At 42.1% G+C, this 26211-nt stretch overlaps 1 protein-coding gene across 2 annotated transcripts in view; it reads left to right on the forward strand.

Annotated features, from left to right (window-relative positions):
* MAMDC2 (MAM domain containing 2) overlaps positions 1-26211 on the forward strand; it is a 105671-nt gene that overhangs the window by 39655 nt on the left and 39805 nt on the right. For both annotated transcript variants that reach the window (XM_060237446.1, XM_060237445.1), the window contains exons 3-6: positions 18579-18850; positions 21000-21084; positions 21667-21804; positions 23977-24233. In XM_060237446.1, the coding sequence (XP_060093429.1) occupies positions 18579-18850; positions 21000-21084; positions 21667-21804; positions 23977-24233 (752 nt within the window). The remainder of the gene's footprint in view (positions 1-18578; positions 18851-20999; positions 21085-21666; positions 21805-23976; positions 24234-26211) is intronic.

The following is a 26211-nucleotide window of genomic DNA, read 5'->3' on the forward strand; positions in this document are numbered from 1 at the left end:
GGAAGAACGGCTGCTGCAACGGGGCTGGGTGGGAAGGGAAGGGAGGAGGAGAAGCATCGGGCATTGGAGTCCGTCAAGACCCGCCTGCGTTCGGCAGCCACCTCCACCCGCTCGCTGGCGAGCCAGCCTCCCTTCTCAAGATTTCCCTTGCCAGGCTCAGCACCTCCTCCCCGGACGACGCAAATGCTCCTTGGCGCCATTCCCCCCTCCTCCCCCCGCTTCCAGAGTTATGGAAAGCGGGAAAAGAGGCTGAAAATCCAGTATTCTCCCGCCAGGGCGGGAGGCTTGGGAAAGCTAGCTTTCAGTAGTCATCTGTCTAGTGCAAAGTTTGAATTTGTTACTGATGCATGGAGAAAATACATGGGCTTAATTAATTTGTTTGAATTTCTAAGGGTAGGATTAGATAATAATGTTAAATACCAGTTGGTTTGGGGAAAATGTGTAACATGTGACACAGGACTCACCTTAAAATGGAAGGGCCAAATTGGTTCCTGAGCAGGGTGCATTTACAGAAGGGGCTTCATCATTCCCTCCCTTCCACCCCTCGTGCTTTAGTTAGAAGAAAATGCCCATGAGGGGGAAGCAGTTTGGCTCACTACCAGTTCCTTGTTTCTTTTGAGTAAAGATATGGAACTGACAGCTGGATCAACAGACCATCCCCCAGAGCCATTTCCTTACGGGAATGCAGTTCCGGCTGGCTTGTTGTTGTTGGGGTGTGTGGCCTAATATGCAAACAAGTTCCTGCTGGGCTTTTTCTACCAAAAAACCCTGTGTGAAACAATGGTGATGTCAGGGGGTGTGGCCTAATATACAACTGAGTTCCTGCTGGGCTTTTTCTTTTCTTTTCTTTTTTTTAAAAAGCCCTGCTCATACCCTAAATATAAGTAACAAAAAGATGTCAGTAGTTTCCTCTTAACTGTGTCTAAACTGAAGTTTAATAGTAGTCTAGTTATTAAATTATTTTCTATAATGGATAAGTTAAGGCACTGAAATCAGTACTTGGAATGGATTTGGATCCGAAGCCACATTTGATGGCATGCACAGTACTCAATATACAAGCAGCCAAGCTGCAGGACTGTAGAGAAAACTGGCCAACTGGCTTGCAAAAGATATTTGGTAGCAGTGTCAGCTAATTGCTGTGGTACTTTTCTCCCATAGCCAATGGTTACAGGGGTGGCTATGTACATCCTAGTTCAGACTAATGTTTTTTTTCCCATTGCTAAGGGGCAAGTGAGTAGTTACTTGTGTATAAGGGAAATAATTGGGTGCACTGGCCCAAGACTGGTTCCTTTAACAAACTTTACTCCTTCCACTTCTCTTTTTATCTGCTAACTGCAATGCTTTGGGCTTTAAGAAAAGTTTCCTCACAGAATCCAAGAAAACTGGGACATGTCTTTGGTTATAGTTCCAACTCTTTGCGTAAGTAGGAACTTGAAGACAATTTTAGTTTTCCCTAATGATTTGTATTCTTTTTTATGATGGCCAATAAAACAAATTAAATACCAGAGTTTCTGGCATTTTGCTCTTCATAATATGCAGTATGATTTTCTTATTTTGATGGGATAAAAGATAATCTTATTCAAAATATTGATAGGATGTATGGTTTGATGAGCTTTAGATTTTACACCCTGATATAAAACTGAATATTCCCTACATAAATAGCATTGCGTGACATGACTCAAAGATTTTGGTTTAGGTGATTATCACCAGGGCTTTTTTTGAGCAGGAATGCACAGGAATGCAGTTCCAGATGGCTTGGTGTCAGAAGGTGTGGCCTAATATGCAAATGAGTTCCTGCTGGGCTTCTTCTACAGAATAGCACTGCACAAAACAATGGTGGCATCAGGGGGTGTGGTCTATTATGCAAATGAGTTCATGCTGGGCTTCTTTAAAAAAGCCCTGATTAGCACACATATCTCTGAAAACTTAACTGCTTGTCCTTGAGTATTTAAGGATCACATTAACTACATATCAGCAGTGTTTTCCTGTTTTCTTAAGGACACATCTAATGGAATAATAAGCCAATTACTAGCAATTGTGATGTGCAATATGATAGTTTTCTTTCTTCATGGAACAAAAACATTAGCCACTCCGCTCAAAACAAATATTTTAAAATGTAGCTAATATCTAAGTTTCAATAGCAAAACATTTATTGTGATATTTAGATTGGTTTAATTACGTTGTGGAGATTTGTTAGTGTATGCTCTCTACATTAATGAATAATTATTCTGAGTATTCAAAACACAGTTGTCAATGATGTTGATTAAAACAATTTTATTGGTAACATATGGTAATAAATCTATTTCTTACATCTTTAAAAACTTCTTTTATCTACCCCATATATTACTTTCTACTCACCCCTCCCCTCGTTACTTGACCCCCGCCGGTGTTATTTACTTAAAATGCAAATATTTAAAGGTACCCTTAACTATTAAAACAAAAATTTATATTCTTCTTCTTTTTAAAACTTAAATCATTATCAAAAATTGTCCAATGTCCTTTTATTATCCACTCTTTTTCTACATATCTTCTAAACTTTTTCCACTCCGTCTTAAAAACTTCTAAATCATAGTCTCTTATTCTTGTTATTCCATTTCACTCTATGTCATAACTTTTATAATCCAATCCCATTTCTCTGGTATTTTTTCTTGCTTCCTCAACTGTGCATATAATATCCTAGCAGCAAGTACCAAATTACAGTTCTATCTTCTTTTGGAAATTTTTGCATTTGTAATCCCAATAGAAAAGTCTCTGCAACTTTCTTAAATTCTTATCCCAAGATCTTAGAAATTTCTTGCTGAATCATCTGCCAATACTTTTTTGCTCTTTCACAAGTCCACATATGGTAGAAAGAACCTTCATGTTTTTTACATTTCCAACATCTGTCTGGCATCTTATTGTTCATCTTTGCCAATTTTTTAGGAGTCATATACCATCTATACATCATTTTTAAACAGTTCTCTTTAATACTATGACACGTCGAGAGCTTCATAGAATTCTTCCACAAGTATTCCCAAGTTTCCATCTGTATTTCTTTATTTACATTAATTGCCCATTTAATCATTTGAGGTTTCGCTACTTCATCCTCCGTAGACCATTTCAAAAGTAATTTATATATTTTTGAAATTAATTTTTCATTATCTCCAAGCAGAACTTTTTCCATTTCTGTTTGTTCTTTTCTTATTCCTTCAGTTTTAATATCGTTATCCACCAAGCTCTTTATTTGTTGCATTTGGAACCAATAATTTATTATTCAACTCTTCAGCAGTTTTCAATTCTATTTTGCAACTTTGTATTTTTAATAATTGATTATATGACAACCACTTTTCTTCACCTATCTCCAGTTGTCAATGATGTTGATGAAGTTCACAAATAACAGACTCATAACATTTTTCAAGTAAAGCTTCCATAGCTTTAAACTAAAAATGAGTTCTGTTTGAAGTTATGTCGCTTTTCCAGGGGTGGAATTCTAGCAGGAGCTCCTTTGCATATTAGGCCACACACTCCTGATGTAGCCAATCCTCCAAGAGGCTTGTAAGCTCCAAGAGCCTTGTAACCCCCAAGAGCCAGTTTGGGTTTGTGTCATAACTGTGCAAACAAAGATTAGAATTAGTTCAATAAAGTTTTGTTCAAGGTATAAGCTTCCGTGTGCATGAAGAAGTGTGCATGTGCAGTTGTAGCTGGGGTGGATGGGTGGGGACAGACAGAAACTAGGGGTCCTCTCACATAATTGCCTTTCACTCCTGTTGGAGCCACTTTGGATTAATTTCATAGTAATTAAGAATCACAATAATTTATTACATTTGTATCCCAATATTCCATAAGCAGGTTAAAGTGGTGTGAATGGCATTCTTAGATGCTTTCCCATCCATGTATGGGCCAGGGCCATATATCAAATTTGAAAGGAGTTATGTCTGATCTGCTTAGGCTGTTCTAAACATTGGGCCAAGCTGAGAGTTCATGAATGGATTATCAATATTTAAAAGTATTTTTATTCAAATAATTTATTACAGTCATCAGTTTTAAAATGAAACCACAATATATTTCTGGATTACAAACTACAAATTTACTATTGTGCTGTTGCCTTAGTAACATGACAAACCTTTCCAGCATAGCTTTTGCAATGCACAATGATTATCGGTCATATTTTATAGCTTAATTTCATTGCCCATTTTTTTGGCATGAGTATGGAAGAGGAAGTGGACTATATAGAATAGCACTATCTTTGTAGGGAAGAGAATTATAGTATAATTATACATTATACATTACCTCTGACAAGAATAAAAGAACATGAAAGACGCTGCAGACTGGCCAACCTGAAAAATCAGCAGTGGCTAAACATAGTGTAGCTTAAACAGGACACAGTATCTTATTCCAAGAAACTGTAATGCTGGACAACACATCCAATTACCATGTTAGATTACACAGAACAGCCATTGAAATTAGGGTTGCCAAATCCAATTCAAGAAATATCTGGGGACTTTGGGGGTGGAGCCAGGAGACCTTGGGGGTGGAGGCAGAAGCAAGGTTATGACAAGCATAATTGAACTCCAAAGGGAGTTCTGGCCATCACATTTAAAGGGACTGCACACCTTTTAAATACCTTCCCTCCACTGGAAATAATGAAGGATAGGGGCACCTTCTTTGGGGCTAATACAGTTGGACCTTGTGGTCCAATCCTTTTGAAACTTGGGGGGTCTTTTGATGAGAGACCTTGGATGTTATGCTTCAAAGATAGTGCTTTCCTGGGCTATCCAGGTCAGGGCCAAATTGGAATTTTCCAGTGTTCCCTTTTTTAGAAAAATCCAAATTGTGTACACAGTGCCATGTACTTGAGGCTTACCTCAGCTTTAACTTTTCCAGTTCATAGGTATTTCCACTGCTGACACACTGCGTAAAATTGTGTTTATTTTGATGTGATCAGATATGCAATTTGTATCAAGGTTCATTTTATGTGACATTTTAAAACACCCAGCTCTTGTCACAGTCATTTTGGAGAGAAGGGAGTGAGAGAAAGAGAATTAGTGTGTTGTGCATGAGGAGCTCTGAACAAGGCCATCCAATTACAGAGATGGTTTGAAAAGGATTACAGATTTTCTTCAGCAGTCTACAAGATGAAGGTTGTGAGTTATTCCCATCACTGAGTGTGCGTGCTACCATTACGTCAAACTCTCTGGTGTCCCGATGGTCTGTCTAGTCCAGTGTTCTGTCTCACACAGTAGCCAACACTTCTGATTAAGGGTCAGCAGGAGGGCATAGAGGCCAGGGCCTTCCGTAAGGTTGCTTCCTGGCACTGGGGTTCAGATGTTTGGTGGTGGATAGTGCTGTCAAGTCATAGCTGACTTACGGCAACCTCCATAGGGTTTTTAAGGCAAGAGACGTTCAGAGAAGGTTTGCCGATGCCTGCCTCTGTGTCACGACTCTGGTATTCCTTGGAGGTCTCCCATCCAAAAACTAGCCAGGGCCAACCCTGCTAAGCTTCCAAGATCTGATAAAATCAACCTAGCCTGGGCTACCCAGGTCAGTTACTGCCTCTGAAACTGGAGGTTCGTTTTAGTCATGGTGGTTAGTAGCCACTGATAGACTTATCCTCTGTGAATTTGTCTAATCTCTTCCTGTGGCCAGAGAATTCCACATTTTAATCACTTGTTGTATAGAGAAATATTTCTTTTTGTCCATCCTGAATCTACTGTCTATCAGCATCATAGTTCTTGAGTTCTAGTATTTTAGGAAAAGGAGGAAAAGTTCACTGTCAGCTCTCTCCACGCTGTGCATAATTTATAAATCTGTTATGTTCTTCCTTATTTGTCTCTTTTCTAAACTGAAAAGTCCCAGATTCTTTAGCCTTTCCAACCTCCTAATAGTCTTAGTTGCCCTCTCCTTTACTTTTTCTAGCTTTGCAATGTCTCTTTTGAGACAGGGTGACCAGAACTGCAAACAGTATTCCAAGCAGGGCCGGTGCTGGGGGTTCTGACGCCCCAGGCAAGACCCCACCCTCCGCTTCTGACTTCCAGTAAGTGGGGTAGTGCAGCAGCAGGCATGCTCAGAGCCTGGAGCATGCCTGCTGCTGCACCACCCCCAACCCCTCTCCACCTTCCTGGGTCCCAGGGTTGGGGGGAGCACCACTCTCGTGTTCCTGGGTCTGTGCTTTGGAAGCACAAACCTGGGGAACATGAAAGTGGCCAGGCAGTGTGTGCACTCCATGGAGCCTGCCTTCCCTTGGGAAAGGCAGGCTCTGAAGAATGCACATGCTGCTGGGGCTTGGAGATGCATTGGGGAGAGGGGGCACCCAGTGGTGTAGGCCAGGTGGTGCCCTAGATGGCCACCTACCTGGCCTACTCCTACGCAGCAGCCATGATTCCAAGTGATAATAAAAGGAAATCCATTAGGCTGTGAGCAGCAACTAGGCCAGTATCGGGAACCAAAGGAACTAAAATTCCCATTGTTTATTTTCCCTTTTTTGGCAGGTGTGTTAGTATTTGTGTGTGTGCTTGCGCATGTGCACATGCCTGGAAGTCATGAGTGATTTCTGGTGACTCTTAGTGGGGATTGGACATTCAGAGAGGTGGCTTGCTATTTCTGCCTCTGCATCCCAGTCCTGGTATTCCTTGGAGGTTTCCTGCTTCTGAGATCTGATGAGACTGGGTTTGCTTGGGCTATCCAAGACAGGGCTAAAAATTCCCATGGTTTCTGGCAGCCCTAAATACAGCTAAGAATATATTAATATGTATGGTATTGTCCAGGAGTTCAAAAAAACAGAGGAAGGGTAATTTCCATTGTTCCTAATGTCTCTGTGCATGCTTGTGAATACTCTTGAGAGTATGTCGGCCCCACCTGGAGACTTGGAAAGCAACCTTATGACTTCTGTCTAGCAGGAACCTCCAGTTTCAAACCAGATGAGCCTATGGCATAGGCAGAGCTGTTGCGGGTTGGGGGGGAGTGGTTCCTTTTGTAAAGCTCAAATTGGAAGTACCCTTTGTCCATGCAACTGAAGTTTGCATTATTATTTCTTGTACTGGGGGGGGGGGTCACAGTAGAAGTGCTTCTAGCCCCACTAATGGACATCTTGATGACACTTGGTTTTTTTGGCCACTGTATGACACAGAGTGTTGGACAGGATGGGCCATTGGCCTGATCCAACATGGCTTCTCTTATGCTCTTATGTTCTTATCTGGTGCCTCTACCTCAAAAAACAGACTCCCCCAGAGTCCCAGATACCCACAGATCAATTTTCCATTATACCCTATGGGAATCGATCTCCATAGGGAATAATAGAGTACCCAGCAGACAGTTCCCTCCCCCCTCCCGCTTTCTGATGACCCTGAAGCAGGGGAAGGGCCTCCAAACCAGGGGATCCCCTGTCCCCATCTGTGGATTGGCAGCCCTAATTGAAATTCATAAACATAATTTCAACAGAAAGGAAGAAAGTTTAAAAATGAATAGGGCATGGCTTCCTGTCCTGAAAAACACAAAAAGCCCTACAGCTTACAACAACACTACAGATAAGATTAGAATTTCTATAGCCAATCCATATACAAAAGAACCCCCTCAGGTAAGCTCCTCCATTAGCACATCACAGCCCAGGAAGCTCTCACAAGATAATGACCTACCCCACCTGCCTGATATAAATTACCTGCCTAACAACTTCTTCTCAATTTGACCCAGAGAGAACTCCAGTTTTCTGGGTTACACCTCTGAGGATGCCAGTCACAATTGCTGGTGAAACGTCAGGTCTCACAATGCCGAGACATACAGCCTGGAAATCTACAACAACTAAAACCTCTAAGTTAGATGGTATAGTTTGGTTTTAATGAAATGTTCTGTGTAGTAATGACACACGATTCAGAGATGAGGGTCACGTACCAGTCTGTCCATCCTGCTTGTGTCTTCCTGACAGTGGTTGCGTTGCTTTATTTTATACATTCCTCTGTACAGGGTGGCCATAATATCTGCAGGCCAGCCAGGGACACCTTGAGGGGGGAAGGAATGTGTGTGTGTGTGCCGCCGGAAACAGGAAGTGACGACACTTCCGGTGACATCACTTCCGGTGATGTCATGCCACCGCTGGAAACAGGAAGTGATGTCACTTCCCCCGCGCCACCTGCCGGAAGCAGGAAGTGACATCACTTCCTGTGACATCATTTCCCCCAAATGACATCATTTTCCCCAAATGCCACTGCCGGAAACAGGAAGTGACTTCACAGCACTTTCTGTGACGTCCCCCAAAATCCCCCAAATATCACCGCCGGAAACACCAAGATTATTTATAGAGAGGGAAAGGGGGAAATAAAGTTAAATAAAACTCTTTTTTTACTTTTTTCAAAGTGAGAAGACTAGAGAGAACGGGTTCCACGCTGAGAAGCCAGTCAGATTCCAGTGAGATTCCAGCGAGACTGTGCTGCATAATGCAGCCTATTTATTTTGTCCTGTTTGCTCTGTTGGCTCTATCTGCGCCACCTTCATCACGTTCGGGGTGTGGATCCCCCAGTGGGGTAGTCTCCCAACTCCCTCCGCCGGCTGTTTCTGATAGCCCTGCGCCCCCTCTTTCATTTGATATGTGTCCCGTGCGGGTGCCACCCTCCCGCCGGGAGATGCCGCGAAATGAGCCCCCTTGAGGCTTATGGCGGCAGGGCTCGGGGGAAGCGAGCTAGACTGCTGTTCTTTTGAGGGGTTATAGAGTGTTTCGAGCCCGTCCCTGTGGCATCGGTCCCATCGTCCCTGTGGCATCGGTCTCATCGTTGTGGGACCCAGGGGGCCGGCGCAGCGGCCCGCCGAAGCAGCCTGTCACTAATAACACAGGTCGAGATGCAGGACAGGAACCCGGAAGTGACCGACAGGCTGCTTCAGGAAGGCAAACATTGTACATTGTACATTGCAGCCGACAGGCTGCTTCAGGAAGGCAAACATTGTACAAAGCAACACTGTAAATAAGACACATAATCAGTCTGAGATAATAATGCCATATCAGAAGAATCACAGGTAGAGTCTAAGGGGACAGTTTCTCTGCTAATGCATCAGGCAGAGAGGTTCCATTAGCCAGGATTTTTGAGGCAACACTACAGCAAGGTGACTTAAACAACATACAGAAAGAGATATATTAGCAGGAATATAACTAAAAGTTCAAAGACTACGATTACTGGTTACATTAATTGTTATACTACATTTCCACAAGGAGGCAACTGTTTGCAGGCAACCATGCAATGGCTTATGGTGGGAATGCCAGTTGGGTAAAGTTGCATAAGAGATTTGGGATTCATTTAAACATTTACCAAGAGCTGTATCAGTTCCTGGAGCCTTGCAAACAGGAATTAGGCAGGTTCCTAATAAAATGTGTAAATCAGTGTTGTGTCAAACAAAGATGTGAAATATTGTTAGTGTTAGCTAAACGTTCCCAAATATTGAACTGAAGACTATCTCCAAAACTAATAGCCTTGACAGGAGACAAAATTCATAAACAACAAAGTTTGTTAGCTGTGCAAATACAGCAGCCACCAAGTCCTCTGGAGATGGCTCTTGCCCAGCCTCTTCCAACGTTCATTGAGCTGGATTAGTTAGACGCTTCACATCCCCCTCATGTGATATCACGAACTGTCTGGGTCTGCGGGCATTACACAATCTCTCGTTTGAGGCTGAGATTGAAATTGGGAAGTGGATTTAGGAGATCCTGATGCCATGCCATCTTTAGCCAGGTGAACACAAATGCCAGAACCCACAAAGGACCTGTAAGAGAGAACACAGCAGCATGCCGGCACCCTCAGTTAACAAAGGGGCACTGAACCATACCAAGTTAATAAGGCCAAATTCAATTGTTCCTGAACCCACATTTGGGTAGGAACCTTCATTTTCACTCCTTTTAATTGTTTTTGAAGAGTGGTTTTCAATGTCTGATTAGCATGTTCCACAACAGCTTGACCTGTGGAATTATACAGAATACCTTGACTGAGACTGATGTCCTATTGTATACAAAATTCTTGGAAACCAGCAGAACAGTAGGCAGGGCCATTGTCTGTCTTTTGAGGTTTGCCCAGGACAGTGATGGCAGCAATTAGATGAGCAATAACATGCATAGCAGACTCCCCTGAGGAGTGGCCCATAAGACACCTGAATAGATGTCTACATACACATGAACAAATTTCCAAGGAGCCAATGAGGGAACATGTGTGACATCCATTTGCCACAGTTTGTTAGAGAACACTTTCCCTATGAAGAAAGGTTAAAACACTTGAAGCTTGGAGAAACTGACTGCGGGGTGACATGATAAGAGCTTTACAAGATTATGCATGGGATGGAGAAAATAGAGAAGTACTTTTCTCCCTTTCTCACAATACAAAAACTTGTGGGCATTCAATGAAATTGCTGAGCAGTCAGGTTAAAACAGATAAAAGGAAGTACTTCACCCAAAGGATGATTAACATGTGGAATTCACTGCTACAGGGGGTGGTGGCAGTTACAAGCATAGCCAGCCCCAAGAGGGGCCTGGATAAAAATATAGAGCAGAGGTCCATCAGTTACTATTAGCCACAGTGTGTGTGTCTGTCTGTCTGTCTGTCTGTCTGTCTATCTATCTATCTATCTATCTATCTATCTATCTATCTATCTATCTGTCTGTCTGTCTGTCTGTCTGTCTGTCTGTCTGTCTGTCTGTCTGTCTGTCTGTCTGTCTCTGTCTGTCTGTGTGTCTGTCTGTCTGTCTGTCTATCTATACACATGTGTGTGAGTGTTTGTGTGTATGCATAGAAGACGACATTGGATTTATATTCTGCCCTCCACACAAGAGCTGCAGAGCAGCGCACAATCTCCTTTATCTCCCTCCCCCACAACAAATACCCTGTGAAGTGTGTGGGGCTGAGAGGATTCTCACAGCAGCTGCCCTTTCAAGGACAACCTCTGCCAGAGTTATGACTGACCCAAACCCATTCAAGCAGTTACAAGTGGAGGAGTGGGGAATCAAACCTGGCTCTCCCAGATAAGAGTCCACACACTTAACCACTACACCAAACTGAAACATATATTGGTCGCTATATGACATAGAGTGCTGGACTGGATGGACCATTGTCCTGATCAAAATTTAATAAAAACTGTTTGACAAAGGCTTTGGCATTCTGGTGAAAATAACTATGACTGAGAGAGGGATTAGTAAATACAGAGGTAACACCTTTTAAATCTTATCAGCATGCATCACCCTGAGCAATCAAGCCAGGAAGATTAGGATGGCTTGAAATGAAAAAAAGTTAACTCACAGCCAGAAATTAAAAACTGCAAGATTAAAAATATAGCCAATCAAATTTGAGTCAATTTGAGAAGTGATACATTTACCAGGAAGTCGATTAATTAAATTTAATGCATACAAGTGTCAACTATTAAGTTGAAATGCCTTTGTAAATAGAGTTTTTCTAGCAACAACTTCAGCCTGTTGCACTGAGCACTGTTGCAAAGTAAAGTGTGTCTTTTAAACTTTCTCCCCAGCAAACTGGGTACTCATTTGACCAACCTCAGAAGGATGAAAGGCTGAGTAACCTTGAGGCAGCTATTTGAAACAAGCTTCCGCCAGGATCCAACTCAGGCCATGAGCAGAGCTCAAGACTACAATACTGCAGCTTTAACACTCTGCACCATGGGGCTCTTCCTGAAGCCAAATTAACATTTTCCTTAGCCAATTTCATCATCAATTCTCCTGCTGCATCAGGATTATCAACCTGTCTTCTGATTGCTGCCTGAAGACAATTGATAAGGTCTAAACAGAGCTCTTGTGGCTTTTGACAGACAGTTGCAAAACTATGGGCTGCTCGCCCTTGAACATCAGCCAAATTATATCCACTGTCCCATACTACATACTGCCCAAGAGTTAACATCATACCCACCATATTTTTCTAATCTTGAGAAATCACAGTGTATCCATTAGAGAGTCCTTCTAAAAGACTTTGTACATTGGTTCCCCTTATGTCTCTGATAGCCTTTTGAATGTCACTTAAAACAGCATGGGGCAATACAGTACAGTTAACTATCTGTTGCCTACTCTCATTCTCTGCATATACTACTGGGCAAACCGATAAAAGGTTAGGCAACTCTTCCCCTGTCAGCTGCTCAGGGCCAACTAATAGACATTTCTGCCAATTCTGAGACATTGTCCAGTTTAGCCTGATCAAGTTCCTTCTCCAAAACTTCACAGACAATGTGTCCCGGGGCATTAGATAGTGAGTCCACGGGTGGATCCGTTGGTGGAGGAGGAGGAGAAGGAGGAGGAAGAAGAGGAGGGGCAAGGGGCACAAGTTGAACACCAGTTGAACACCAGGGGACAATCTTTGGAGAGCTGGCTTGTGTTAGAAACGGGCATAAATTTCTCTTCTGCATACCTGCATTTATGCCAGGCTTGAAGTAGTTCAACAGAAGCTCGGGGCTTCTCCCAGTCCCAAAGTTTAAGAGAACCTCCCTCCAGGTACCAGGGGCACTGCTTACTGACGTCTTGTACAAGAGTCTGAAGTTGCCCAGAAGTCAGGGACCTGCCGTACTTCTGAATGAGGAACTGCAGCTCCTCCAAATGTTTCTGCTGGTTTTGCGAGAACTGTCCTCCCATACTCACAAATGAAGGGGTCGTTTAGAACGATGGAGTGCACTCGAAGTGGTCTGTTCCAGACGTTTGTAAGAGGGTCCCTGTTCGCTGCGCCACATGTAGTAATGACACACGATTCAGAGATAAGGGTCACGCACCAGTCTGTCCATCCTGCTTGTGTCTCCCTGACAGTGGTTGCGTTGTTTTATTTTATACATTCCTCTGTACACAATCATTGACGAACAATGTACAGAATGAAACAACCAATGTTTACATAAGCTTGTAACTCCAAATGTGGATTCCAGGAAGGAGGTGAAAGGGCAGCACATTCTGAGACCCTCAGCATTCTTGCATAGGTCAAGGTACATGAAGGCTTATCTGCTGCCTTCTGAGTCTTAAGATGGAGTCAGGACAAGGTTGGCAGGCCATTGTCCTTCCTTCAGTTCTGTTCTAACAACAACGCAGTTGGGACAAGAGGAACCAAACATTGACACTGAAGAGGAGTAGACACCATGACATTTTGAAACAAATGACCATTTAAGAGAGAGAAAACAGTATGTTTGTGATGTACAAAGCATTTTATTCCTATACTTGGTGATTTGACATTGGCACATATATAATTGAGCCTGCAGTGCTGTTAAAAATCTTCTATAAATGTGAAATGGCATTGTTTGCAAAGGTTTCTGGTTTAAAGCAAAAATAAGACTAGTTCTAACCTTAAATTACAGGGTGGGTTTTGAAGTATAACCTGTCATCATAAAGCATACACTGCTACAAGTGGGGGAAACTTCAAGGCTTTGCAGGGGTCATCTAACCCCCCCCTCCTCTTTCCCTTCTCTGGAACCTCCTATAGCCTCTCCCTACTTCTTTCTCCCCACCCACCTGCCTTATCTGCACCCTGTCTGCAGTTTTCATTCCTTCCTTTCCTGGTAGCTTTTCATTGGGAAAACTGTGCATGGTGCTGGGAAGTCATGCTGGTTGCTGCCAGGCCTGGTCCTAATAAATCCTCCCTCAGAGGCCAAAACAATAATGGAAAGAACACAGCCCTCTCCCTGTTTTTACTGACAGAAACCAAGACTTGAAGTCTGGCAAAACTGTTGTGGCTACAGGTGCTTCTTCTATTTTTTGGTGTGTGTGTGTGTGTGTGTGTGTGTGTGTGTGTGCAAACCTGTAGAAAAATCTGTCTTGTCTGTTCAGGGCCTCAGTCTCTGTATTCACACATGAGACCATGTTGGGAATAGATATAGATTATAGCAGGGCTTTTTTTTTGAGCAGGAACACACAGGAACGCAGTTCCGGTTGGCTTAGTGTCAGGGTGTGTGTCCTAATAGGCGAATAAGTTCCTACTGGGCTTTTTCCACAAAAAAGTCCTGTGTGAAACATTGGTGATGTCAGGGAGTGTGGCCTAATATGTAAATGAGTTCCTGCTGGGCTTTTTCTACAAGAAAAGCCCTGAATTACTGTCTTACAAGTTGCATGGTAGTGAGTTGCACTGTGGCCACCACCAAGCCTGGTCAAATTGTGCAACTTGGAGTAGTGTCTAGCATGTCACATGGTGGCTGCTGCTGGGCTGAGCATGTTTGGTGACTGATGCCAGGACTGGCCTTGGTGAGTCCTCTCTCCTCTAAGGAACATGGCAGGGCAGGGAGGGGGTCTTTTCCAAGGCTGTTTGTGGTCTCCTAGTCCCTCCCTGTTTTCCCTACCTTTCTGATATAAACCAAGGTTTGGAAGATTCAGCAATACTATGCTGGTGGTCTAGCAAACCATAAAATGACCACCAGAATGTCAGAATATATTCTCGTGAGATCTTAATAGGAATTCATTTTTTTAAAGCTAAAGGTGCTGCGTCTGCTTTTAAAAAAAGATTTCAGATTTTTCTGCAAAACTTGGGGCTTCCCTCAGGTTTATAGAAAAATCCCCCATCTGGCCCTTGTTTCATCATGTTGATTTTGATTCACATTCTGTGGCCTGATTGAGAATAAGATACAGTGATGTTAATTCTCCTCCTTATCCCCTGCCATCAAGCTGCAGCCAATTTATGGTAACCCCATAGGGTTTCCCAGGCAAGAGAAATTTGGAGGTGATGTGCCATTGCCTGCCTCTGGAAGTCTTTGGACTTCCTTGGTGGTCTTCTATCCAAGTACTACCCAGGGCTGGCCCTGCTTAGTCTCAAAGATCTGACAAGGTTGGGTTAGCCTGGGCTTAACAGGTCACAGCAATTATTGGTATACATAAAACAATTAGAATGTTTATGAATAATTTTTGTTACCATTATATTTTCTGACTGTTGAACTCCAGGCTTCCATCCTAACACCTTAACACAAAAGTAAATCCTATTGATTTTAATGGAGTTGATAACTGAGTTTATGTTTGCCTCGGGTTACAGGCTTACTAAAGGCTTATAATTGCAAATGTTACAGTTCTGCAATGGCTTCTATAGGAAAATGGTCCCCTGTAGTGGCACTCCACACAATCATGTGTGTTAGCCTAGTTGCATGGCAAATTATGTTGTGTCAAATTGCTTTATCAGTGATGTGTTTTGAAAATGATTAAACTGGAAATAATTTGATAGACAGCTTTCGTAGCATCTGTATTGCTAATCTGATTCCTTTCTGTTGAGGACATTTGTGGCTATAATGGTTCCTTGACTTTGGCACACTTAGGATATCCTGGAGAAATTCCAAAATTAATAGTATTAGCTGGGAATTGTCCTCAAAATATTGGCTTCTGGCAAATCATTAGTGTTGCCAGCTGCTTGCTGGCAGTGGGAGACATCTGTCCCCAGCTGCTATTGCCTGCCACTGCTCAGTTGGATGGTAGGAGGAAATTCCCCAGCAAAAATGGGGGGGGGGGGGGCGCGGAATCAGCATCCCCGGCAATTACAGTTGAATCACAGAGTTTTGGGTGAATGCCAGAGCATCCCTACATGGTGATGTCACTTTTGGGTCACACCAGAAGCGATATCATTGCCCCAGCACCTATTGCTTCCCCTTCCAACAGTAAGTACCCGCCTTCCCCATCTTCCACCAGTTGCCATGATGTGCCTGGCAACCCTGCAAAGGATAGATAATGTTACTGTTTCTCTACTGTTTTTTATTGTGACACCCAGTCATATTGGAATGGAATACACTAATGTGTAGAAACATATAAATAACTTGTTTGTGACTTATACCTTAGGCAATTCTATTCTTCCTTTTGACTGGGGCCATTTCTCATGTTACTCATGGTTCATAATACTAAGCATTTTTATGTAGAAGTGCTAGTAAGTATGTGTTTATTTAGTAAGTGTGTTTAGGATTGCAACCTTAGACATGAGGGGCATACATGTGTCTAACAAAGGGTTGCCAGGCAGTTCCTGTCAACTGGTAGGAGGGTTCTGGAGGAGGCAGAGTTGCAAGAGAACTGTTTTCTTTAAAAAATTGCAGCCATTTGTACTTACCAGAAGTGGCACATGGTAGCTGTAGGTAAAATCATAGATCAGATACCCAGCATGGCGCCTGTGGGTGCCATGGCACTGGCAGTCATTGTTCCTGGTGCCTACCAAGTGTTTTTAAAAAGTAGGCAGGGCCAGATAGGACTTTTGTCCAGTAGGGCTTCTGATTGGCCAACTGTAATATGACTGCCTGTGTAGATTTTTTAAAATGTTTTGGCAGCAGCTGCCACCATAGCACAAATATCTTTGCTGTGGGTCTGAAGATAAGCTATGACAGTCATTCTGTGGCTGGCTCCGCCTCTTGTGATGAGCATTTTGTGAAGCTCCTGAGCCTGCTTCGGTGGGAAGGGCAGGATATAAATCTAATAAATAATAATAAATAAATAATAATTTTGTGGACGTGTCTACCACCCTGTCTCAGAATTCTGAAGGTGCCCAAGCTCAGAAAGGTTGGGGACCATCTATAGAGTTTCTGGTGATTCCTAGAGTTACCCTTTGCCACTTCTGGTAAAATTGCAAGTACATGAGGCGGCAATTACCGTATTTTTTGGTCCATAAGGCGCTCCGGACCATAGGATGCACCTTCCTCCTGGGCGGCGATCCGCTGCCTCTGCCTCCGATCCCGGTGCTTCTCCCGCTCCTGCCTGCCTGGGTCCAGCTTCTTCCAGCAAGCACTGGGATCGCTCCACGCTGCCCCAACCGCAAACCCAGCGCTTCGTGAGCGCTGGCTGCGGAGGGAGCAGCGTGCTTCCTCCGTGCCTGCCTGGCTCCAGCTCTGATGTTTACAGCAAGCGCCAGGATAGCTCCCTCCGCCCTCCGATCCCAGCGCTTGCCTTAAGCATCAGAGCTGGAGCCAGGCAGGCACGGAGGAAGCACGCCGCCCCCTCCACACCCGGTGCTCGCGAAGTGCTGGGTTTGCGGAGGGGGGGTGATTCCTCTGTGCCTGGCTTCAGCTTCTGCTGATAGCAAGGGCTGGGATCGGAGGCAGCCAAGCCTCCGATCCCAGCCCTTGCTATCAGCAGAAGCTGAAGCCAGGCAGACAGGGACAGAGGAAGCACCCCCCCCTCCGCAAACCCAGCGCTTCGCCAAGCTCTTCATTTGCGGAGGAGGGGGTGATTCCTCTGTGCCTGGCTTCAGCTTCTGCTGATAGCAAGGGCTGGGATCGGAGGCTTGGCTGCCTCCGAACCCAGCCCTTGTTATCAGCAGAAGCTGAAGCTAGGCAGACAGGGACAGAGGAAGCACCCCCCCCTCTGCAAACGCAGCGCTTCGCGAAGCGCTGCGTTTGCGGAGGGGGGCGCGATTCCTCTGTGCCTGGCTTCAGCTTCTGCTGATAGCAAGGGCTGGGATCGGAGGCTTGGCTGCCTCCGAACCCAGCCCTTACTATCAGCAGAAGCTGAAGCCAGGCAGACAGGGACAGAGGAAGCACCCGCCCCCTCCGCAAACCCAGCGCTTCGCAAGCGCTGGCTGTGGAGGGGGCGGCGTGCTTTCTCCCTGCTTGCCTGCTTGGCTTCAGCGCTGATGCTTAAAGCAAGCGCTGGGATCGGAGGGTGGAGGGAGCGATCCTAGCGCTTTCTGTAAGCGTCAGAGCTGGAGCCAGGCAGGCAGGGGCGGGAAGCGCCGGGACGGAGGCAGTGGATCACCCTCTCCCCCCGGAGGAAGGTACGTATGGTACCTTCGCTCCATAAGACGCACACACTTCCACCCCCCCAGTTTTTGGGAGGAAAAAGTGCGTCTTATGGTGCGAAAAATACGGTAATTTTTTTTCTTGCCAGTGTTCAAAGCAGCTGCAGAAAGTGGGATCTGAGGGTGGAGGGGATGCCCCACTCCAACTGGGTTCTTGGTAGCCCTGGTCTTAAGATACGTAGTACTAACACTATATAGGAAGAGCAGTATACATATTTGTTTCCAATAAGGCTACAAATTTTCCAGTTTGGTCCTAGAAATTTGTCAGACATGCAGAATTGTGGGAAAATAATGTTTTGTGCTACCCTCCTAAATAATACTTGTATTTATTGTAAAACATGGGAATGTGTACATGTGTGTCAAAAAATGAAGTGTGTGAGTGGGATCTTACAAGCTTTTCAACTAGATCTCACAGCATTTCTCAGTTTACTGCATAGGGTTGCCAACCTACAGGTGATATGTTTGCTAAACCGCCCGGTGATGGCTGGAGATTTTTCACTATTACAGTTGATCTCCAGGTGACAGAGATCAGTTCTCCTGGAGAAACTGTCCATTTTGGAAGTTAGACTCCTCTATGGCATTATGCCCCCAAACTGCCCTCCTCAGGCCCTACTTCCAACATCTCCAGGTATTTCCCAACTTGGAGCTAGCAACCCTATCACTGCAGCTTTTGTCCTAGCAGCTATGAGCATCCCTAACATAGCCATTTGGGAGGTAAAAATGGGTTCCTCCTCCCAGGTTTGTCTTCAGAAAAGCTGGTAGGATCTAATCTAGTATGGGGGTGGGGAGTAGCATATGAAACCTAGTGTATGGAAGAGAAAGCAGCTCATGTTTATCTAATGGTCAGTGTCACATAACTTTCCAATAATAATTGGAAAAAATAACAATATGATATTGTTTGTGCATTACTAGGTCATTACATTTCTGTGGATACTTCACAGGGAACAAACGGTGACACAGCTGTATTACTGAGTCCTGGACTACATTCTGAAGAATGGAGCTGTATCAGACTTATATATCAGATTGCAACATCTTCCGAACTGCCTGTAGATCCCACCACTTTAAATCTGTATCTAAGAGTAGAAGGAGAAAGCTTTGATAATTTGCTTTGGACAACCACAGAGCCCTCAGAAAGCTGGCTCATAGCTAGTCTTGATGTCAGAAACAGTACAAGTAAGTACAAGGTAAGCATAACTTTGGACCAAAATTCTTCATTTACTTCTTGTAAGCTAGATTCTATTTAAACATGTTACTTGTTTGGGTTTAATGAGCTCGATTCTAAGAATGTTCATCCAGGCACGAATATTACAATCAGTGGACATACTACAGGGAATTCATGCATGTGATGTCTTTTGTAGCGCTGTACATCTTTTCTCATTTATTTATTTATTTATTTTATTTCTAACCCACTCTCTTGGAACTGGCTCAGAGTGAGTGACAACAATTTATAACTATTCTATAAAACCTTCTAAAATACAACATACGTTAATACATAGCAATAAGAATGAGAACATGGTTGAAAAAACAACCTTCATATTCATCACTGCTGCTGGGATAGGGAAGAAATCCAGCTCTCCAAGCTTCCATGCTGAATCATATTGCATATGATGATTCTTGGGCTTACTGTGATTTTATAGAGCTAGGTGGGCTGCTGTGTTGGTCTAAAGAAATAGAACAAAGTTGGTGTCCAGTAGCACCTTTAAGACCAACAAAGTTTTATTCAGAATGTAAGGTTTCATGTGCATGCACACTTCATCAGACAATGAAATGGGGGTACAGTGAGCAGTGATGCATATAGCTGGTGGGCAGTGGTTAGGCATGCGAAATAGTACAAAGTTACAATCCAATGGCAAAATAGTGAAATTAACAAATTGAAAGAATAGCAAGTTTGGTTTGGATAGCATCAGTTGTGTGGGAAAACAGCAAAGGCAATCACCATTTCAGAAATGAAGAATGATGGTGAGAGTCTACCATCCCAAAGCAATACATGGAGAGTCCGTTAATTGCTCTATTTCTTCTTAAGCATGGGTTAAACTGAGAACATCTTTTTTAGAAGTGTTTCTGTTCATCTTTTTTTTTACTTTTTAACATTTAGCATAGCATATATGTGTTGATCTTTATTGTATTCTGTAATTTTTATGGTCTGTAAGGACTTTAAAACAGATTAATTTTCTAGAAAAGCTCTATGGGAATGCCTTACATAGAATATAATTAAATATAATAAATAATATGTGCTTTAAAATAATTAAAAATAAATTCAAAACTAACAGCTTTTGTAAATTAAATGTAATTGTGAAAATTAAATTACGTAACTATAGATGGCCCTGACCTGGATAGCCCAGGCAAGCCCAATCTCATTAGATCTTGGAAGCTAAGCAGGGCCGATTCTGGCAAGAACTGAGAAGGGAGACCTCCAAGAGAGACCTCCAAGGAATACCAGAGGCAGGCAATAGAGCCATCTCTCTGACACGTCCAAACCCCACTAGGGGTTGCCAGAAGTCAACTATGACTTCTAGATACGCACAAATATACTTACCGACAGGACTTTTCTTGTAGAAAATGCCGATCAAGAACTCATTTGCATATTAGGCCACCCCCAATGTAACTATTGTTTCACACAGGGCTTTTTTGTAGACAAAGCCCAGCAGATACTCATTTGCATATTAGGCCACACCCCCTCACACCAAGCCAGCCAGATATGCATTCCTGTGTATTCCTGCTAAAAACAAAAATCCTGCTTACCAAAAAACAACTTAACAATGGGTTTCCCATTGTAGCCAAAGCAGCATGTTTTCTTAGCAAAACATCTGTCAGGAAGTTGTAAAAGCCGTCAAACATAGTAAAGAAATCAAAACTTGTTCAATGGAATACAAATAGGATTACCTCCCACTTTGACCTTAGTTCAAGCAAGTGTATACAAATGGCAAAAGTTTATATAATTGTCCTCCTTGGGGTTTATGCATACAAAAAGATTCTGACAATGCAAGTTTTCAAAAAGTTAGGATATTTGCCAGATAAATGTGACACTGTAATTGTAGCTGATAAGATGGAGATGACTCACAAAAGCTATTTTGTTGGCCTTTAAAGTGTTACTGGACTTAAATTTTGGGAAAGAGATTCATTAAAATAGATGTACAGAACTTTCTTATTCTCTTGCACTAGATAACTCAGTGCCCTTTCAGCTGAAAACCATAGGTGTTACCTGCTATAGGCCCATGCTCTAAGAGATCCCTGCAAGGAAGAGTCCTATCATCCCAAGCAGAACTAAGAACCCCAACTAATTAAATTTTGATATTAAAACTTACATCATGCTCTTTTTGGCTTATTTTTCAGATCATGCTAGAAGGTGTGTTGGGAAGAGACATTTCTGCCAGCATAGCAATTTTTGAAATTAAAATAACTACGGGCCACTGTATAGGTATAACTTTTATTTTTATTACTTCCAGTAAAAGCAAGGCTTAAGGGTGCAGTCACAATATACTAAATAATGTGTTTTGCAAGTGGATTTTTTATATTCTTACACTGTAAAAATTGAGTTGCAAAAAGCATTATTTAGTGTAGCGTGAACTCATCCTGAGTATGGAATATTACTTCAGATTAGAATAATGCTAATACAATATTTATTTATTTATGTTATTGATGATCTGCCTTTTTTGTTAAGACTCATAGTAGTATATATAATAATAATGGAACTTGACACTGTGAATTGCTTATTACAATAATGCAGTAGTTCCCCCTCCTACCTTACTGCATGCTACAGTCATGTTGCCCTTGTATTTGCTGACCCCGGTATTGTTTTTTTCAAAGGTTTGCTGAGGAAAGGGGAAGCTGGGGAGGATCTGCCTCCCCAAGCTCCTCATGGCTTGTATTTCATAGGAACTACCAATACACTGAATTGATTGTAGCCAGTAGGAGTACATCAGATGTTTTAATAGCGTCATGCAACAAATACTTATGTACTGTGAGGTCAGAGTGTCAATTATACTCTTTGCACCTGCAGAATGTAACTTTGAAGAAAACCATCTTTGTGGTTTTATGAACCGCTGGAATCCCAATGTGAACTGGTTTGTTGGTGGAGGCAACATTGGAAATTCACAGTCCATCCTTCCGAGAGATCACACTCTTAATGATGAATTTGGTGAGCAAGAAAGGTTATTTGTTGGGATAGGTGATCTAGAAATTATGAAAATCCCACTTAGAAATTTAATTCACTGCTTTTTCTATTGGAAGTCTCCCCCCCACCCCCCTGAACTTCTGAAACTGAATATGGGAACCAGGAAACTGGCTGAATGCTATGTGGATGCTATGTTCTATATAGATGTAATAGTGATGATGCCCACTACCTCTCTGTTTTTATCTACATTCTATTTTAATCTGTAGTTACTGTGCATTTTGTAATAAATAGATGTATTTTGTTCTGTTTTAGTTGCTCAACCTTCTAGGTTCCTTACTTCCTTTTCAGGTTGGGTTTTTCTCCCTTTTGCTGTTTCCTACTCTGACCGAAATATTTAAAATAAAATTACTTACCTATTTAAAATAAAATAAACAAAATACACCTTGCAAACTTAGTTAATGATATTTCTTATATAAAAGGGGGAGTCATCTGCAAACAGATTCTGACCACACCATACCACTTTCCATAACAACTTTTACAATATTTAACTATATGGCATGCATGAACAGAACTGTGCTTTCCCTCACTTTTCAAGTTAACTGTGCCTGTATTCTTGCCTATTGTTTTGCATTCAGGCCTGTTTTGTTTCAAGGTCTTGTAACTCTTCATACTTCACTTGTAGTAATTAATAATAAGTCACATGGTATGGCTTATCAAGGCATTGTTCCCAGAATAACTTTGGAATCTCATCAGAAATTTAAATAGACTATTACTCTGTCTTGAATGAATAAAACCAAACATGAATAAATTAACCCAATATCAGTTCTTCATTTTTCATCAAGCTTATCTTTTTAAATTTACTTTGTTATCATGAAATGATTATGTTCTATGTCCATGCTGTGAAGGACGATTAACCATAACAAGTTGCTTTGAGAGATTTAGCACTAAAGAATGTGCAATATTTGTCCCTTTAATTTAATGACTCTTCTGTGTTTTGTCATATAGACAAAACACAGGTTTTCTTTTTCGGGGGAGGGCATGTGGGCAGTGAGAAGCTTCTTCATAATAATTGGGAGTGATAGACAATGTTATAGCTTTTTCCCCTTGTTTTTATTTGAGGTGGAAAAGTCCTAATTTTCTTTGGCTCAAGGGTGGAAAGACAGTGTAGCTTTGAGCAGAACATTCATGTCAATGCTTTGCCAGAAGATGCATCAGGGAGGGGGGTGGAGCTAAGATCTGTACCCCTCTGCACCTCCCCCCCCCCCATTAAAGGGTTTATTCCTTTCCCTGCTGCTAAACGATTTTTTTCCCTATTTATAATTAATTTCCAGACACACAAAACATAACAACTGATAATTTGCCATGATTTAGTGGTACCTCAAATTAGCAACTGGAAATGGCTGCATCACAGTAAGGTCAACTCTGTTACCAGGTACCTATGATAAGGCCTCATCATATCTTCCTAATATTATCTTCTGTGTCACATTACTTTGTAAAGTAATTGTGTCATGCTTAGTGGCTGGTGGAAGTGATCTGGGCTACAGGAAAAATAATCAGAAACTCATGGCATGTTTGTCTATAGAAAAATAATCCAGAAACAAAAGTAATGTGTTTACTACAACAATCACATGAGACTAAGATTAATTCCTAACAATTTAGACCTATCTATGGGAGTGAAGATGAAATATAAAGGGGGGGTGGGTGGGACCAGTCTTATTAGCACTGATATTCCTAAATAGCGACATATTGTATTGCCCTGACCTGGACGGCACAGGGTAGCCCGATCTTGTCAAATCATAGAAGTTAAGCAGGGTTAGCCCTTACTAGCACTTGGATGGTACACCACCAAGGATGTTCAGGATTGCTATACAGAGTCAGGCAATGGCAAGCCACCTTTTTCACATGGCTTGAAAACCCTCTGGGGTTGCCGTTACTCAGCTATGACTCAATGACACTGTTGAACATTCCAGTTATTATATTTTTATATTTTTATTCTACTTTTCAATACAATTGGCTCCTAAAGCTGCTTACAGGAGTAATTTATTGTGTCCTTTTTCATTCTCTGTTCACTCTTGTAAACCTCCAAATAATGTCTATATTCAGTGTATTTGTAACTGTTCTACATAAAATGTATTTGTATGGATTTTAGATGTTTGAAAGGGATTTTGTGTACAAACAGGATTTCTTTATGTTTAGGTCACTACATGTATGTGGACTCTCTTTATGTAAAGCATTTTCAGGAAGTGGCTCAGCTGGTCTCTCCTCGGACAACGACACCGATGTCAGGCTGTTTGTCCTTTTATTATGAAATGCAGCAAGAAAGTGGCATTGTTTTCACAGTCTACATGAAAGATATAACTGGCTTTTATGAAGAGCTTTGGAAAGCAGACAGTAGTGTGAATACAGAATGGGTTTTAGCAGAAGTTGATTTCAATGCACCATACCCAATGGAGGTAAGGCCAGCAAATACTTGACCTCTGTGCTTGCATATTCTTCACTTTGCAAAATGCTGTGACATAATGCTGTGACAAAATGCTGTGACTATCCCTGGGCCGAGAGAGGTAAAGCTTCAGAGTACCCATGATTGGGCTTTCTCTGTTATGGCTCCACGCCTATGGAACCAGCTTCCGGAGGATCTGCGGGCCCTGCGGGAATTTGAACAGTTCTGCAGGGCCTGCAAGACCACCCTGTTCCGATTGGCCTTCACCAATTAAGGGAAACTGCTAGTGAAACCTATACAATAGCACCAGTATATTAATTTTAAAGATTTTATTGATTTTAGAGTTGTAGTAGAATTTTAATTAATGTGTTAATTAGTTATGTTCAAATACGTTGTAAAACTAATGTATTGATTATGTTGTTAGCCGCCCTGAGCCTGCTTCAGCAGGGAGGGCGGGAAACAAATAAAAATTGATTGATTGATTGATGTTGAAGTGTAATGGGGGAAAAATTCAACTCTTATATAACCTGAACATCTTAAAAATTATTCCATAGTCAGCTCTGATTTTTCTGTGTATGCTGCTTTTGTCATACATTCATGGCACTTTTCAAGGAAATATGAGCAAATCCATAGTGAGCATGTCTGTTTCCTGTGTGAGCTTGGTACTTCACTATGCTATCAGTGTGATTCAGTCAGCTGTGAGGAAAATCCATCCCTAAGCCCATAGCTAGTGTTCATAAGAAATCACCTTAAGGTAAACTATTTGCCTTTCATTGTGAGAGCCCTCTCACTGTGAGAGCCCACTCAGCCCCACCCACCTCACAGGGTGTCTGTTGTGGGGGGGAAAGATATAGGAGATTGTAAGCCGCTCTGATTCAGAGAGAAGGGCGGGGTATAAATCTGCAATTCTTCTTCTTCTTCATTTATCTTAGTTATACACAAGATGAGTTTCCTACAAAAATATCCATGTCGGATTTTCTAGGTAGAAAAATGCCAAGTAAACCTTGTAATTTTTGATGAACACACATTTTAATTTTATTGTCTGAATGGTCCAGGCTAGTCCAATCTCATCAAGTTAAGTAGTGTCAGCCCTGGCTAGTATTTGGATGGGAGACCTCCAAGGAATGCCAGGATCATGACATGGAGGCAGGCAATGGCAAACCACCTCTGAACATTTTTTTGCTTTGAAAATCATACGGGGTTACCATAATTAAATCTGCTGTGACCTGATGACAAAAAAAAAAAAAACGTATAGGAGAGACTCAACCAGCAACCACAGCATCATTCTATAGATGGAACATGGAAATAGAGACATACAGGTGTTATGAATATAAATTCCACTATATTCTATGACTATTGATATCTGCTTTTACTAGGTGACATCTTGACATCTTGTGTCTATTGGTAGCCATTTTCTAAGGGTTAGTGAACCCACTACTTGTATTTAGCTGTCTTGGCGGCCCTTGTAAAGGCAGAAAGGGGGCAATACAAATTTTGTAAATAAAAAATGTAAATAAATACTCTGCCAGGCAAAATGTATTTTCACTAATATGACTTCACTGCAAAATATTACATAATGTTCGATTATTGTTGTTTTTGTTTTTTTGCTCAAGGTACTTTTACATCAGGGTTTGGAAACATGAAAAAAAAATCAGTTAACTAATTCAGTTAACAGTAACTACAGGTTTCTTCTAACATCTTTCAGAAAGAAAATAATTTTTAAAAAGGAGTTTGTGAGAATTATTTAGTTGGAGCTTGAGGGAGAAAATCTAAAAGTAGACCCTGTTACCTGCAGTCATACTGCTGTGCTGTCAATATGTTTAGACTGTAGATTTATTCTTACACTTCCTAATTTTGGATTACATCATCACAACTCATGTCTATCCCACTGATATCTACTTACCATACTTCAGTTTCCAGTGTACTTTTCTGGCATGTGTAAATATTCTGGGCATCTTAAGTTTTGCATTTAGTTGGATTCTAATTTGACT

This window comes from Heteronotia binoei, chromosome 4 (assembly GCF_032191835.1).
Source record: "Heteronotia binoei isolate CCM8104 ecotype False Entrance Well chromosome 4, APGP_CSIRO_Hbin_v1, whole genome shotgun sequence".
Lineage (NCBI taxonomy): Eukaryota > Metazoa > Chordata > Lepidosauria > Squamata > Gekkonidae > Heteronotia > Heteronotia binoei.